This window comes from Cervus canadensis, chromosome 20 (genome assembly GCF_019320065.1).
Source record: "Cervus canadensis isolate Bull #8, Minnesota chromosome 20, ASM1932006v1, whole genome shotgun sequence".
Classification (NCBI taxonomy): Eukaryota; Metazoa; Chordata; class Mammalia; order Artiodactyla; family Cervidae; genus Cervus; species Cervus canadensis.
The window spans coordinates 21,732,391-21,744,994 of record NC_057405.1 but is presented as its reverse complement, the minus strand read 5'-3'; the positions used below and the strand labels follow the sequence as shown (position 1 = coordinate 21,744,994).

The 12,604-nt window shown below is 39.3% G+C and overlaps 1 protein-coding gene across 1 annotated transcript in view; it reads left to right on the top strand.

Moving 5' to 3' along the window:
- COL19A1 (collagen type XIX alpha 1 chain) overlaps positions 1-12,604 on the top strand; it is a 417,733-nt gene that overhangs the window by 355,299 nt on the left and 49,830 nt on the right. The window contains exons 31-39 of the mRNA XM_043439611.1: positions 799-903; positions 992-1,045; positions 1,282-1,335; positions 5,907-5,960; positions 7,326-7,379; positions 9,499-9,543; positions 11,789-11,839; positions 11,925-11,969; positions 12,389-12,415. Coding sequence (XP_043295546.1) covers positions 799-903; positions 992-1,045; positions 1,282-1,335; positions 5,907-5,960; positions 7,326-7,379; positions 9,499-9,543; positions 11,789-11,839; positions 11,925-11,969; positions 12,389-12,415 — 489 coding nt within the window. The remainder of the gene's footprint in view (positions 1-798; positions 904-991; positions 1,046-1,281; positions 1,336-5,906; positions 5,961-7,325; positions 7,380-9,498; positions 9,544-11,788; positions 11,840-11,924; positions 11,970-12,388; positions 12,416-12,604) is intronic.

Below are 12,604 nucleotides of genomic sequence, written 5' to 3'. Positions count from 1 at the left end.
CCCTATTTTATGCCTTTCCTGACCATATTTTTATAACAATGTATTTAAAAATAAGCCTCTGTAGAGCTTTACATGATAAGAAGTTTATCTTGTGAGCTCAGACACCTAAATTCAGGCCTTTCCAGATCAGCTAAAGATTACAGAGAAGGGGACGGAAAGGTAATTCCACTTAGATTTCCTATCTGCACTTGGATATGACTTAGAAGTCAAGTCCAAGTCACTCAAGTAATTACTTCCCACATGAGTGCTTCAACTAACAAAATGTTAGAAAGCTGTGTATAGGTTTCCAACTGATTGGGCTCTCAGAAGGAAAAAATCCTTTCTTCACAGCTTTCTCTTTCTTTCTTTCTTTTTTAAGGATTTATGCTCTTGGTTGTATGAGCTCTGTGATCTTGCTGATTATTCCAAACTTTATTGCCACCTCTTTTTAAACATGCTGCCAAGAGTTTGGAACTCTGTGTCCTTGAATTATGAGTTTATCTTTTTTTTTTTTTCGACCACACCACGAGACATGTGGGATCTTAGTTCCCTGACCAGGTATCAAACCTGTACCCCCTGCATTGGCAGCATGGAGTCTTAACCACTGGACAATGAGGGGAGTCCACTGAGTTCATCTTTTAAGATAGTTTTTGGCCCCCCAAAAGTAGTCATTCTAACTGATTAAATTGTAGAATGACATAGCAGTGACTGTCATTCAGCTCTCACAAAGGTTCAGATAGAAGTTCAAATCCAATCAGAGCTCACTTTTATACATTACTTTGATGAATCTCTAAGTGATCTTATCTCTATCCTCATTAGAATTTCTGTGGCAACTGCCAAGCCAGTGTCCCTGGGCTGAAAAGCAACAAAGGAGAAGAATCAGGTGCTGGTGAGCCCGGAAAGTTTGATTCTGCAGCCCGGAAGGTAAGAAGAGGAGGGTTGAGTGTGGACCAGGGGACCCTGGAAGTTCCACATGGTGCCTTCTCTTACCTGCAACTGCTCTGTCTTCTAGGGCGATCTAGGGCCACGGGGTCCTCCAGGAATCCCAGGCAGAGAGGGACCAAAGGTAGGGAAATCTCTTTTCTGTGCAACCTTCAATTTGGGGTAAAAAAAAAAAAAAACCCATTTGAAAATACAGTACCTTTTCTAAAAATATCTTGGAAAAGCTATTTGCATAGGTCATTTATATGTTTCCCAATTCTGTCCAAATGGCAAGCCCCAAGTGTCCTTAGAAGGATATTTTCATTTTTCCAAAGATGACAAAATGACTGAGCATACTAACTAAATGAATTGTCTTTCTAGGGGAGCAAAGGCGAGCGGGGCTACCCTGGCGTGCCTGGGGAGAAAGGTGACGAGGTAAACGACTCCTCTGACCATGGAACCCTCCTGCTGAGCCGTCGTACATGACACAACAAAAGGACATCAGTTTTCCTATAGCTCATGTCTGATGCTAAACAAATAAAAACAAAAACAGGGTTTTTTCCCAAATGTTAGCACATTTTAAATAATATGTTGATATTTGTTGTCAGTGGTCCAGTTTTTGGGACGAGGAAATTTAAACACAAAGTTAACATATCAGTTAATTGATATGTTTTCATGCAGGAGGTAAAAATTCTAGGTCTCTCAAGACAAAAAAGCAAGGGGAAAGAGGAAACTTACTGAAAAGAATCCTAAAGGAGCTCATAGAATTGAAGGGCTAGTTAGCAACCAGCCTAGGGATAAGGGCAGCTCCAGAACTCAATAGAACTTCCTGGCCCTCTGCTGTAACATGACTCAATTTCAACGACCTTGATTTGTCTGTATCTCTGCTCAACTTTCAAACTCTTGGGAAGAAAACACACACACACATCAAAAGGGTCTGCCTTGGCTGGTTTTAATCATCTGCCCACCCTCCCACTAAGGTTCAAAGTCAAATGTGCTTTTGAGATGGTGATATAATTTTCTGACTCTCTGCCATACCGATCTCAGGATAGCATTCTTTCCTGCATAATTCACATTAACTCTTAGAAAAACCAATTAGGATGATGAATTGTTGTTAGTTTAAACAGTTTTGATACTAATAATTCTTAATGAAAGTAAGTAAGCCATCTGGCATATATTAACCTTGATGTTGGTGTAGAAAATCATGACAATATAAAGTAGATCTATTTTTGAGTTGGAGTTATATATTTCACATTATAAATTACTGTGTTATTGTTTTTAATTAATATTGATTCTATTCAAGAAAACAGTGAGGTTTGGCTTGTTTTTTTCCAAGTTAAAAATTGAAGAGCAAAGAAATACAACATTTATTTTCATCCATAAATAAAAGAGTAAAGGCATTTTATTTTCGAAACAAGGAAGAATTATTGAGCTTTTGCATCTTCATGCTCCACAGAAAGTTGCACTGAAGTATAAGCGCAGTATCTGATTTTAATAGTCTAACAGCTTTTAACTGCCTAGGTTCAAGAAGTAGGCTTTAAAGGCAATTGAGAAGGTAATAGCAAAAAGATCAGGAAATAATTGGAATTCGGGTTTTTTTATAAGTGACTCTAAATTAAATTTATTAGAAGTTAACTTTTATTGATTCTGCAGTGAACTGAACTCCTCCTTAATTCCTCCACTATTTTAGTGTGCTTTTCCTTAAGCACAACTTGTGGATTCTTTAACACAGGGTACACAGATGTTGCACAAGACTCTTAGACATTCAATTCCAGCTAGTTCATAAGGAGATTGTCTTTCATTGTTTCTTCACATCTCATGAAAATTATGAATAAACCTGAGGTAATATACAACTCAGTTAGGCCTTTTGTGAAGTATGGGTCAATGCAGTTTGTCCCTCTCAGACAGATGGGAAGTACTGAATATTATCTTGTCTTCTTGGACTCAAATACTCCCTGAAATTTTAATTTGTTGACTTGTTTAAGTGAATGAAACTTTGCCCAAGAGCATATATATTGCCAACTGGCCAATAAATTATACTATTTTAATACACACATAACAGTCCATGGGATCGCAGGAGTTGGACACGACTTAGCAACTAAACCACCACCACCAATATCTAATTATACAAGATCTAAGATGTCTGCCCTACACTTAGTGGAAAAAATACAGAATGACATCACACTCTCTCTTTGAGGAATTCCCGATTGTTATTTAATAGTGATCATAATCCATTTGGAAACTTATAGAGAAGAGTTGCCTGTTGTTATGGCTTTAACAAAAGTGATATTGTCCTCTGTCCAGTTGTTACAGATGTTCTTTCACAACTCAAGGTAACAAATTGGCAGATACTGATAGAACACAGACTCACCTCTTATAGTCAGAGGGAATTCTCGCTTGGAATGCAGGTCTTTTTTACAGTATTTTAGAACAATAATCGATCTGTGGGACTTGCAGAATATTGTCAGCCATAAATTATAGCAATGGAAAAATAAATATTCTTGATAGCAACTGAGCTATGAATTGTAAAATCAAAATATCAGAACAGGGAAAGAACTTAGTTCTAATGATCCTTGACTATCTATGCCATAAGTTTTAATTTGTATTTTAGTTTGGTACAGTATGCTAAATCTACTGTCTTACTCTTTAATATGTATTTGTCTTCTTTAATGATGTTCTTGTCTTCTAGAATTATCTTCTTGCCCTTTATACATCCACAGTAACTTTTACCCTTAGTACAGAATTTCAGCTTGCTCAGAGAAAGACTGCTGAGAATGATTTTTTTATTTATGGACTGAGGTTTATTTTAAAGTTTAATGTGGTCATCAAAGGTTAATGAGTCCCAAGCTTATAAATTAGACTACCTAAAGACTCAGCATCTTTAGACTGATTCAGTCTTGAGACTAAAAGTAGCAAAAAGAGGAATATATAAGAACATACATATCTTATACATGTACATATAGAGAGTATTTTATGGAAATGTGGGTATTTTGAGATAAAGCAATTTGTGGTATACCATTTATAATCTCTAGATACTCAGAGGTCCATTCCCAAAGGAAGGTTTTTTTTTCCTTTTCACTTATAACCCCATAAACAAGTTAATGGTGGGGTAATAAAAAGAGCCAAAACAGCATGCTAATGTGTACTGCCTGCAGATGCATACACAAGTGCGTGCGCGCACACACACACACACACACACACACACAGAGCATTGCCAGTGAAGACGAACCCATCTTGAAGAAAGTTTAGATCCACATTCTTTAACACAAGTGTGCATACGATTTTACCCAAGACTCTGGTTATAGGAGGCGTTTCAGCACTCCCAGGAAGAGTCCTTCCAGCATTTCTTCACCTCCTATCACATGAAAAACCTGAAGGAATATATGATCCTATTAGGCATTAGATGGACATATTCCGTAGAGCTTGATCCTTGATCCCATTAATGCAGTGAACCCTGTACCCTGCGGAACCCTGCTCCTCTAGAACTCCCCTAAATAGCTATGTAGCAATTTACCATGTAGCAATTCTACCACCGTCACTTTATCTGATATGTACAATGTGTACCACATGTATATTTCATCACAGTAAAAGATAAGGGAACTTACAATAACAATTAATGATTTGGCACTATAAAAGTATTACTTAGTAAAGAAAATTGAATCCTGAAAAAGTGGAACCATTCAAAATAGAACTTGATACATCATATGTTTATCTGAGATAATAAATGGATGTTTTAAAGTATATTTTTCTCATTAGAGAAGTCATCTGAGTTTCTTACGGAAAATCTGAGAAATATACAAAAACACTAAAAAGAGTAAAAGTTACTCCAATTTGTGCTTCTCAGACTGTTGGTGAAAGTCCTATTGTGGTCCACAGTCTCGGATCCACAATTCCAAAGCTCAAATGCCTCTGAAAACCTGAGAAATTTTTCCCAAGTTTGGATTAAATTTCTTCGGCAGAAAAATCTGACCTGAAGTCAAATGGAGCCAATCTATGTAACCCATTTGGTGAGAATATCATGTGTTTTGCAATATAAATATTTGCGTGTTCATTAGCAGGTGCTGCCTTAAATGCCACTGGGAGTATTATGTAATATCAATATAAGCACATGTGTTTCCTTTAAAGCAAATCTGAAAATTCAGTATTCTGAAGCACATCTGATATAAAGTTTCCAGATAAGACATTGTGAGCCTCCATCAGTCTCATCTCTCAGGAACTGCATTTCTAATTTTTTTAATAATTTGGACCTTACCCTATGTAACATTTTGTAATTTCCCTTTTTCTATACTATTCAATAGCTTTTGAAACATGATTTTAATAGCTGTGAAATATTTCATAATATGAGCTTATTTAAATTTAATATTCTGCTGCTGACATATCTGATGAACAAATTAATTACACAAATTATCAGTTAATCTTAGCAATTTGTCCTTGAATATATAAATGTATCCAGTGTAACTAGCATGATGCTACAAATCTGAGACAGAGCAAGAGAGGCTTTGTGTTCACTTTTACGCTTAAGCCACTAAAGGATTCCAAATTTAAATTCACTGATGAGCCAAATTTCTTAAAATGAACTGGCCAGCTAAACTAAATATTATATCATAAAGCAGATTCCATTGTTCCGCTAGTTGAATGAAGCGTTCATGTAATGTATTTCTTTGATGGCATTCTGCTCCTCTGAAATTTGTATTTTCATGTTTTAACAGTGCTGGCTTCTCAAAGATGCTATTGATGATTGTGAGGATATGTGAGATGTGACATCAAAAATATTCTATGACTCACCAAACACATTAAATTATGTTCATTACAGATGCCATGCATGCCGCAGCATTTTAGCTCAACATCCTTATTCTTAGAAAGTGGGTCTTTGCACATGACAAACACCTTGTTTCTTGATTAGCCAACATAGATGTTTTGTTTTCAATAGTCAAAATATTTGCTGAACTAAAATGCTTTGTTTCCAATGATATAACAGATTTTATGGTAGGAACTATCTCTTCCAGGGTCTTCAAGGAATTCCAGGCCTTCCAGGTGCTCCTGGCCCCACAGGACCGCCTGTAAGTATTTGCTAAAACTGTTTTACTCACCACTCGTGTCTGCTGAGATGATGCCAGGTGAACTAATGTTGCTCCTTGCTTTTTTGTTCTCCATTCCTCCATGTAGATTTTTCAAGCATTGCCTGGAAAAGTAGCATCTGACGTCTCGGATTTTTGTTAGTGTTACCTGAGGCTGCTGGGGTTGTAGAGACTTGTCTGTGATTAGGCAAGTCAATTTGAATGGAAGTTGGATATAGAAGAGAACATTATCTCTTTTAGTTATGATTTTTTGGCATTGACCTTTTGGATACTCAGATGGTTACACCTTACATGTTAAGCACCATAAACTAAGAATTCACTCCCTAGATGAGGAAAAAAAAATGGGTCAGGGATTATCAGATTCAATTTCATTTTATTCCAATTTATGAATTTAAATATGCTCTGCTTTAGTTGGCGCCTTTTTTCACTGTCTCTCAAACACAGTATCACATTCTTTGTGTCTTTAGGTTTCCTGTTTTCTTAAAACAGAAGTCTCTTTTCTTTTCCTGCCTGTTAAACCCAACCTCTCCTTAAAGCAGAGCTCAAAACTAGGGTTGCTGGTTAAAATACTGGATATAAGCTTAAATTTTAGTTTCGTATAAATAAATAGTTTCATAGCATGTTTGTCCCAAATATTGCATTTTTATTTGTTAAATCTAGCAATCCTATTCAAGCCTCAATTTTTGCAATCATCCTCTCCTTAGAGTTCCTATGCAAATGGTATGTAGGAATGTAATCATGTTCCTTAATGTTTTGAATCATGGATTTGCCATAATGAAAATTTTACCATTTATGCTTTCACCGCAGTTATATTGAACAAACCTGAGTCTAAATTGTACACTAAAATTAAAAGTTAAGAGCAAAAGTTGTGAAAGGAATCATGGAAATTATAGCTAACTGTTCTCAAAGAAGATTTTAAATTAAATTTTATTTTCCATTGGTAAAATGCAGATCACATAATTCAATATGTACCTTGTTAATTCTGCTCTATGAAGTATTAAAATGTTGATCACTACCAAAATTATAGCTCATTTAGGAAGGCATAATGTTATGTAAATTGCCATTTAAACAGCAAGCCTAAATTTTTAAATGTATTAAAAGGTTCCAATTAAGGTCATTAAATGTGGTTGGCCAAGGTGAAAAAGCGACCACAGATACAAATTTTTTCCTTCCAAGGGCTTATCAGCAGGATACAGCTGCGGTATCAGCCTGAAGAAATATACGCTTATAGGACTGATCTAATTATGATCAAATGACCTTCAAAATGTATCAGTTTGAGCAACCAACTTCCAACATGCTTGGCTTTTCTTGTTGTTTCGGTGACAAACTTAGTTTTGTGTTTTACAGGGCTTACTAGGAAGAACGGGACACCCTGGCCCCATGGGAACAAAGGGTGACAAGGTATAGAGGAAAATCTCACTTACTGTCCAAACTGGGGTTTGGGGTGGATGCGAGGCGAGACCACTTTTAGAGAAAGTCTGGAAAATCAAGCAAAGCTTCAAAGTAGGACAGGTGTCAGGGAAGGGGGCTTGGAAGGACATAGGTCCCGAAATTGGTCTGAATACAGGAGATATGCTCCCAGGGAAAAGGGTGAAAGCTCCAGGCTGGATACAAGGTCCTGGGCATCCACTGTGTGGAAGGACAGGGTGAGGGCTGCCTCCTGATGAGATGCCGGAAGGTGGCTAGTATGGGGGCATCCAGCCACAGGTGCCAAGGCTCCCAATAGCTCACGGCTCTCAGCATCAGGATTCCAGTAACTGATGGGCTTGCTGAAGAAATCTGGAAGTTTCATCCTTTGAGAGTCATAGGGGAAGCCCTCTAAAGAACCATCACAGCTTGCTTCATGGGGAGTCCAGTCAATGAGTCAGCAGGGAAGGGCAGCAAAAGAGGGGTCTCAGCAGGAAGCTCACATGGTACCCGATTTAATATCTGAAGTCCCCCCCCCACCGCCCACCGCAGTGTGATAGAGCCAGCACCTGAGTCACGTGGACTAACTATTCCAATTTGAAAAATTTAAGAATCAGGAATCCATAAGTCACTTAAGTGGCTCATACCCTGAAATGCCTACAATGGGCATAATGGCATCAAGGAGCAGAGGAATCCCCCTCCCCAAAATTGAAAGGCAACCGTGTGCTTATTCTAGACAGTCTCACACATTTTTCTCTGATAGCATCTCAGGGAGCTTGCCCAACCCGACCAGCCTTTTCTCTGTGTTCTTGATGGAAATTATTCTGTTGGAGATTTGCCTTTTGAAGTTAGTGGGAATTCCACACAGAGATGAGCTTTGGGCCACAGTTAAGAATGAAAATATGACTTTTAATTGTGCCAGAAAAAAAAAAGGTCCTTTCAGTAGGCACATGTTTTCCTTGTCTGTTGTCCTCTTGCGGTTCAGGAGAACCGTGACAGAATTCTCTGAAGGACTCTGCCGGCAGCCCGCAGGACCTGATGTGTCTTAGAAACATACAGTACACTCATTGTTACTCAGCCTAGGGGAGATACATGGCAAGAAAAACTTTACACTTGGTCTTTATTGATAAAGACACAATCAGAAGGTTTATATGATTATTTCGTTACTGAAAAAAATGGGGAGATTGGAATGAAACCCATCAAATTTATGAAAATGGACTAAAATCCCTCAAAATTCTTGAGCATGATAAGTAAGAATTTACTCTCTGATTCTTCTTTAATTAACCATTTCTTGCCATTGCCCCTGATAATCAAGAGACTTGGGAGATTGTTAGAGGCTATTCTTTTTTAAAAAAGAAAAAAAGCAGTTACAGGAAGAACTGGTTAAAGACACCAAAGGGAGTATCGTGCCTCTGCTTATCATGGACTAATAACCAGCCTGTGTTTTATAAAAATATAAATCAAATCCCATGTTTCAAGTTTCAGCTTGAATTCATTTTTCACAGATGTCATTTTCAGTCTGCCTTGCCTCGAAGCGGAATGTCTGAGGCTGTTTACATTGTACAGAATGTTCCCTTTAAATAGCACTGTCCCTCGGTCACCTCTGCTCAAGGGGACTTGCCTGACGTTAACTTAGAAAGTGAGAGAGGTTTCTCCCCCTGCAGACATAACTCAGATTGTAATTTTCCACTTTAGTTAAAGTATGTGGATGCGCCCTCTGGTTCCCCAAAGATGAAGGTGGTGGGGTGAGGGTCTGCCCCAGAGAGCCGAGGCCCTAGGCCACCCCCGCTAGCAGGAAGTCTGCTCTGCACCCCAAGGTGGGGAGAGTTCCCCCAGTTGCACTCAAAGCCCAGGACCTTATCGCCTGGTTGTCTGGCTCCATCTATAAATAAGCTTTGTCGCTGGGGGTGAAACGGTGAAGATCTGAATGCCTGTGGGGAAAGACATTTAGCTTTCCTGTGGTCTAGTAATTCCCCAGGTGAAGGGAAAGGCTGAGCTGAACAAGACTTTGCAAGGCTGACAAAATGACAAGTCATATCAGTTTCAGAATGTCTGGTTCATAAACCTGGGGTAGAAACGTCTGTCACTGATGTTGGTCTGTCTACCCTTTCAGGGCAGCGAGGGGCCCCCTGGGAGACCTGGGCCACCTGGACCACCTGTGAGTTGTCTCATGTTTAAAGCAGAAATGCATGCTTCTACTTGAGGCTTTTTATAAGCAGCAAAGTCCTATTGTCTTGCATGAGGAACTATATTCAGTATCCTGTAATGAACATATCATAATGGAAGAGAGGAGGGGGGAATGCCTTTTGTAAAGGGGTTGGACTACATTTAGGTACCCTCAAGGATAAAAGTCGCCTGAGTTTCATGTATGACTTTGAATGACGGCCAGTATGGCTTAGGGGAGCTCTGCGCTTTGCAGGCCTCCCTGCTGTGGGTTCAGTTCACCTAGATGTGCCGCTGACTCACCACTGCCCGCCTGGGGGCCGCTCGGAAAGTCATTTAACCTCAATGAGCCTCATTCATGGGAAATAGAGGGGCCATAAAGAGAGCCCTTCCAGCAATGTGAGTTGGTAGAGAAATTGTGTTGTGCTGTGTGTGTTTATTACTATCCATGATGCCTGAGATGCTAGGAAACTCTATTTATACAGCGCTTAGTGAATGAAATGTACACGGGCCCTGAGTGTTCTCCTCAGGGCTGACACAGATGTTGTCAGGAGGCTGGGGAGAAGACAGGTGGCTCTCCCTGGAGCAAGTCTGCCCTCAAGTGGGGTCTCGCTTGAACAGCATCACAGCTTCCATCTCGCCAAATGTTCCTTCCACGGGCCTCAGAGGGAGAGTTTAAGAAGCCAAACTCACCCAAAGAGGGCAGAAGTCATCTGTGACTTTGTTTTGGAGAAAATTAATCAAAAGTTTAATAACACGTGCACCTCTTATATGCAAGGGAAACATCCAGGAAAACTGGGTAACTCCCTGAAATGGCCCAAGTCATCCCCTGAAATATGGTCTTCACCAAAAAGCAAAAGGAAGGAAGTGTATGTTGTTGCGCAGATTTATGTCTTAGCTTCCTCCATTGGTAAGTTTCTTGAGATTCCCAAGACGACAAAGATAGGTTGCATGTCTGTGTGCTTTGCACATTGAAGACATCGGCATCCGTTTTCCTAAACCTGCTCTTCATTTTACTTACCTTCTCCCTTGACACGGAAGTAGGGCAGGCAGCACCTGAGGCTCAAACACTGAAATGCGCTCCCTCCCTACTGGACAGCACAGCAAAGCGCAACATGAGCCCCCAAAAGGGACTTGTGTTTTACAAGGGACTTAAGAGATCGCCCTCTCCCCTCCCACCCGGATCCTCCATAGCTATCTATTCTTCAAAACAAATTAAATGCTGTCTCTCCTGGGAAGCCTTCCACCCTGGCCCTGGAAATCTCAGACCAAAGTATCCTTCGCCCTCCAGGACTATACACAGTAGACATTCAGCGTTTGTCAAACTGCTGAATTGAATTGTCAGATGGATGAGTGAAATACTAAAGGAATAAATGAACAGAGCTGTTTTCCTTCTCAAGTGTTTGCAGGGCACGCAAGTCTCATGTCCTGAGCACCACTGGCTGCCATGGTCCAAAAGCAGGGCAGTGAGGGATCTTCAGTTTTGCAGCTAAAATGTGGAAATCACAATAAAGGAAAATGCAAGTTATTGATTCTATGGGGATTTTTTTTTTAAAAAAAGGCTAAAAGATCTGAACTAAAATTTTCATGTGCAAATTTTTCCTGTATGCTAAAATGTTTGATTATGAAAGCCTCTCAAATGAGTTCTCTTTAAAGACCCTGGGACTTGATTCACAGATCAGTTTTATTAGGAAGTTTCTATTCCCTATTGTTTTAAAGTATATATTTTTGCAGAACATCCATGCAGGGTTGTGAATAAAATCATATCCCCTGTTTCTCTTTATTTTCTATTCAGTATGAAGAGACTGTGGGAAAAAATTACCTTTCAGTAGCCAAACTGTTCCCTATTCACATCTTCATCAGCACTCCTGTATTATGGCCTGCAGGTCAGCAGGCTGTAAACAGTTAGCATAAATTGGCAATTCAGAAACTGAATTTTAATGAGCAAATAATATTTTCCTCTGAATACATTAGTGTCTCATCTGTCAAGTCAGCACATTCATCACAGTCCTGCAGAAAGTGTGTGTGCGCGCTCCCGGTGGAGCTCACACGCCTTCAGGTTTTTTTCCCCTACATTTGCTTTAGAAAAACCAAAAATGGAAACATTGTTATTTTTACTGATAGCATTAAACTCAGCTTCTAAAATAGAATAGGAAAAATATCATTTGGTAAAACAACAAAGTTAGAGACTCTCACTATTAACATAAAAGAATAATTCCATATCCCATTTCTTTTCTAAGGGTGTGCCATTCAATGAAGGGAATGGAATGAGCAGTTTATATAAAATCCAGGTATTTACTTTTCTAATTATGTAAAGTCACTTTCTGGTTCCAGGTTACTACAAAGTCTTCTCACCTTTTTCTTTCTCTTTTGAAGGGAGGTGTGAGTGCTCCCAGTTACCCAGGGCCACCGGGACCCCCTGTGAGTACAGTTGTTTGTCATGAAGCATAATTTCACTGAACAGTCACATATACGCAACAAAAAGACATCCTAAGTTCACTGAAAATTATGTGTTAGAAACATAACCAAAATGTTCTGCAGGAGGAAATAAACGAAACCAATAATAATAAGATTGTACACAAAGTAAAGAAAAATTACATTATGCATAGAGATGTCACATTTTGGAAATCTGAGAACTAAATCAATGTCCAGGTGATCGCCGTCATGGGAGTTCTATCAAGTTATAGTTCCTCATCTTATGCTTCAAATCCAAACGGTAGCAAAGCAAAGCTTGCACATATTTTTACATGTAGTAAAGCAAATTGGAAAAAAATTCTTCATAGTTTGTGATTTTGCTTCAGTCATTATTTTCAAGGTGACTTCTCATATTTTTCTTATAGGGCCCCAAAGGCGATCCTGGCCCAGTGGTATGTATATTCCCATGTTTGTGTCATTTAGAAAATACATCTTTATTAGAGTTAAGAAGAGCTTCAGGAGGAATGCCTGCCTTCTGAGATGTTTGTCAGTGAGCATGGAGGCAGCCGGCCCTTTCCTCATTTCAGAAAGCTTCAGTCCTGATGTCACTGCCCTTGACGTCCCCCATCAGTGTGTTTGTA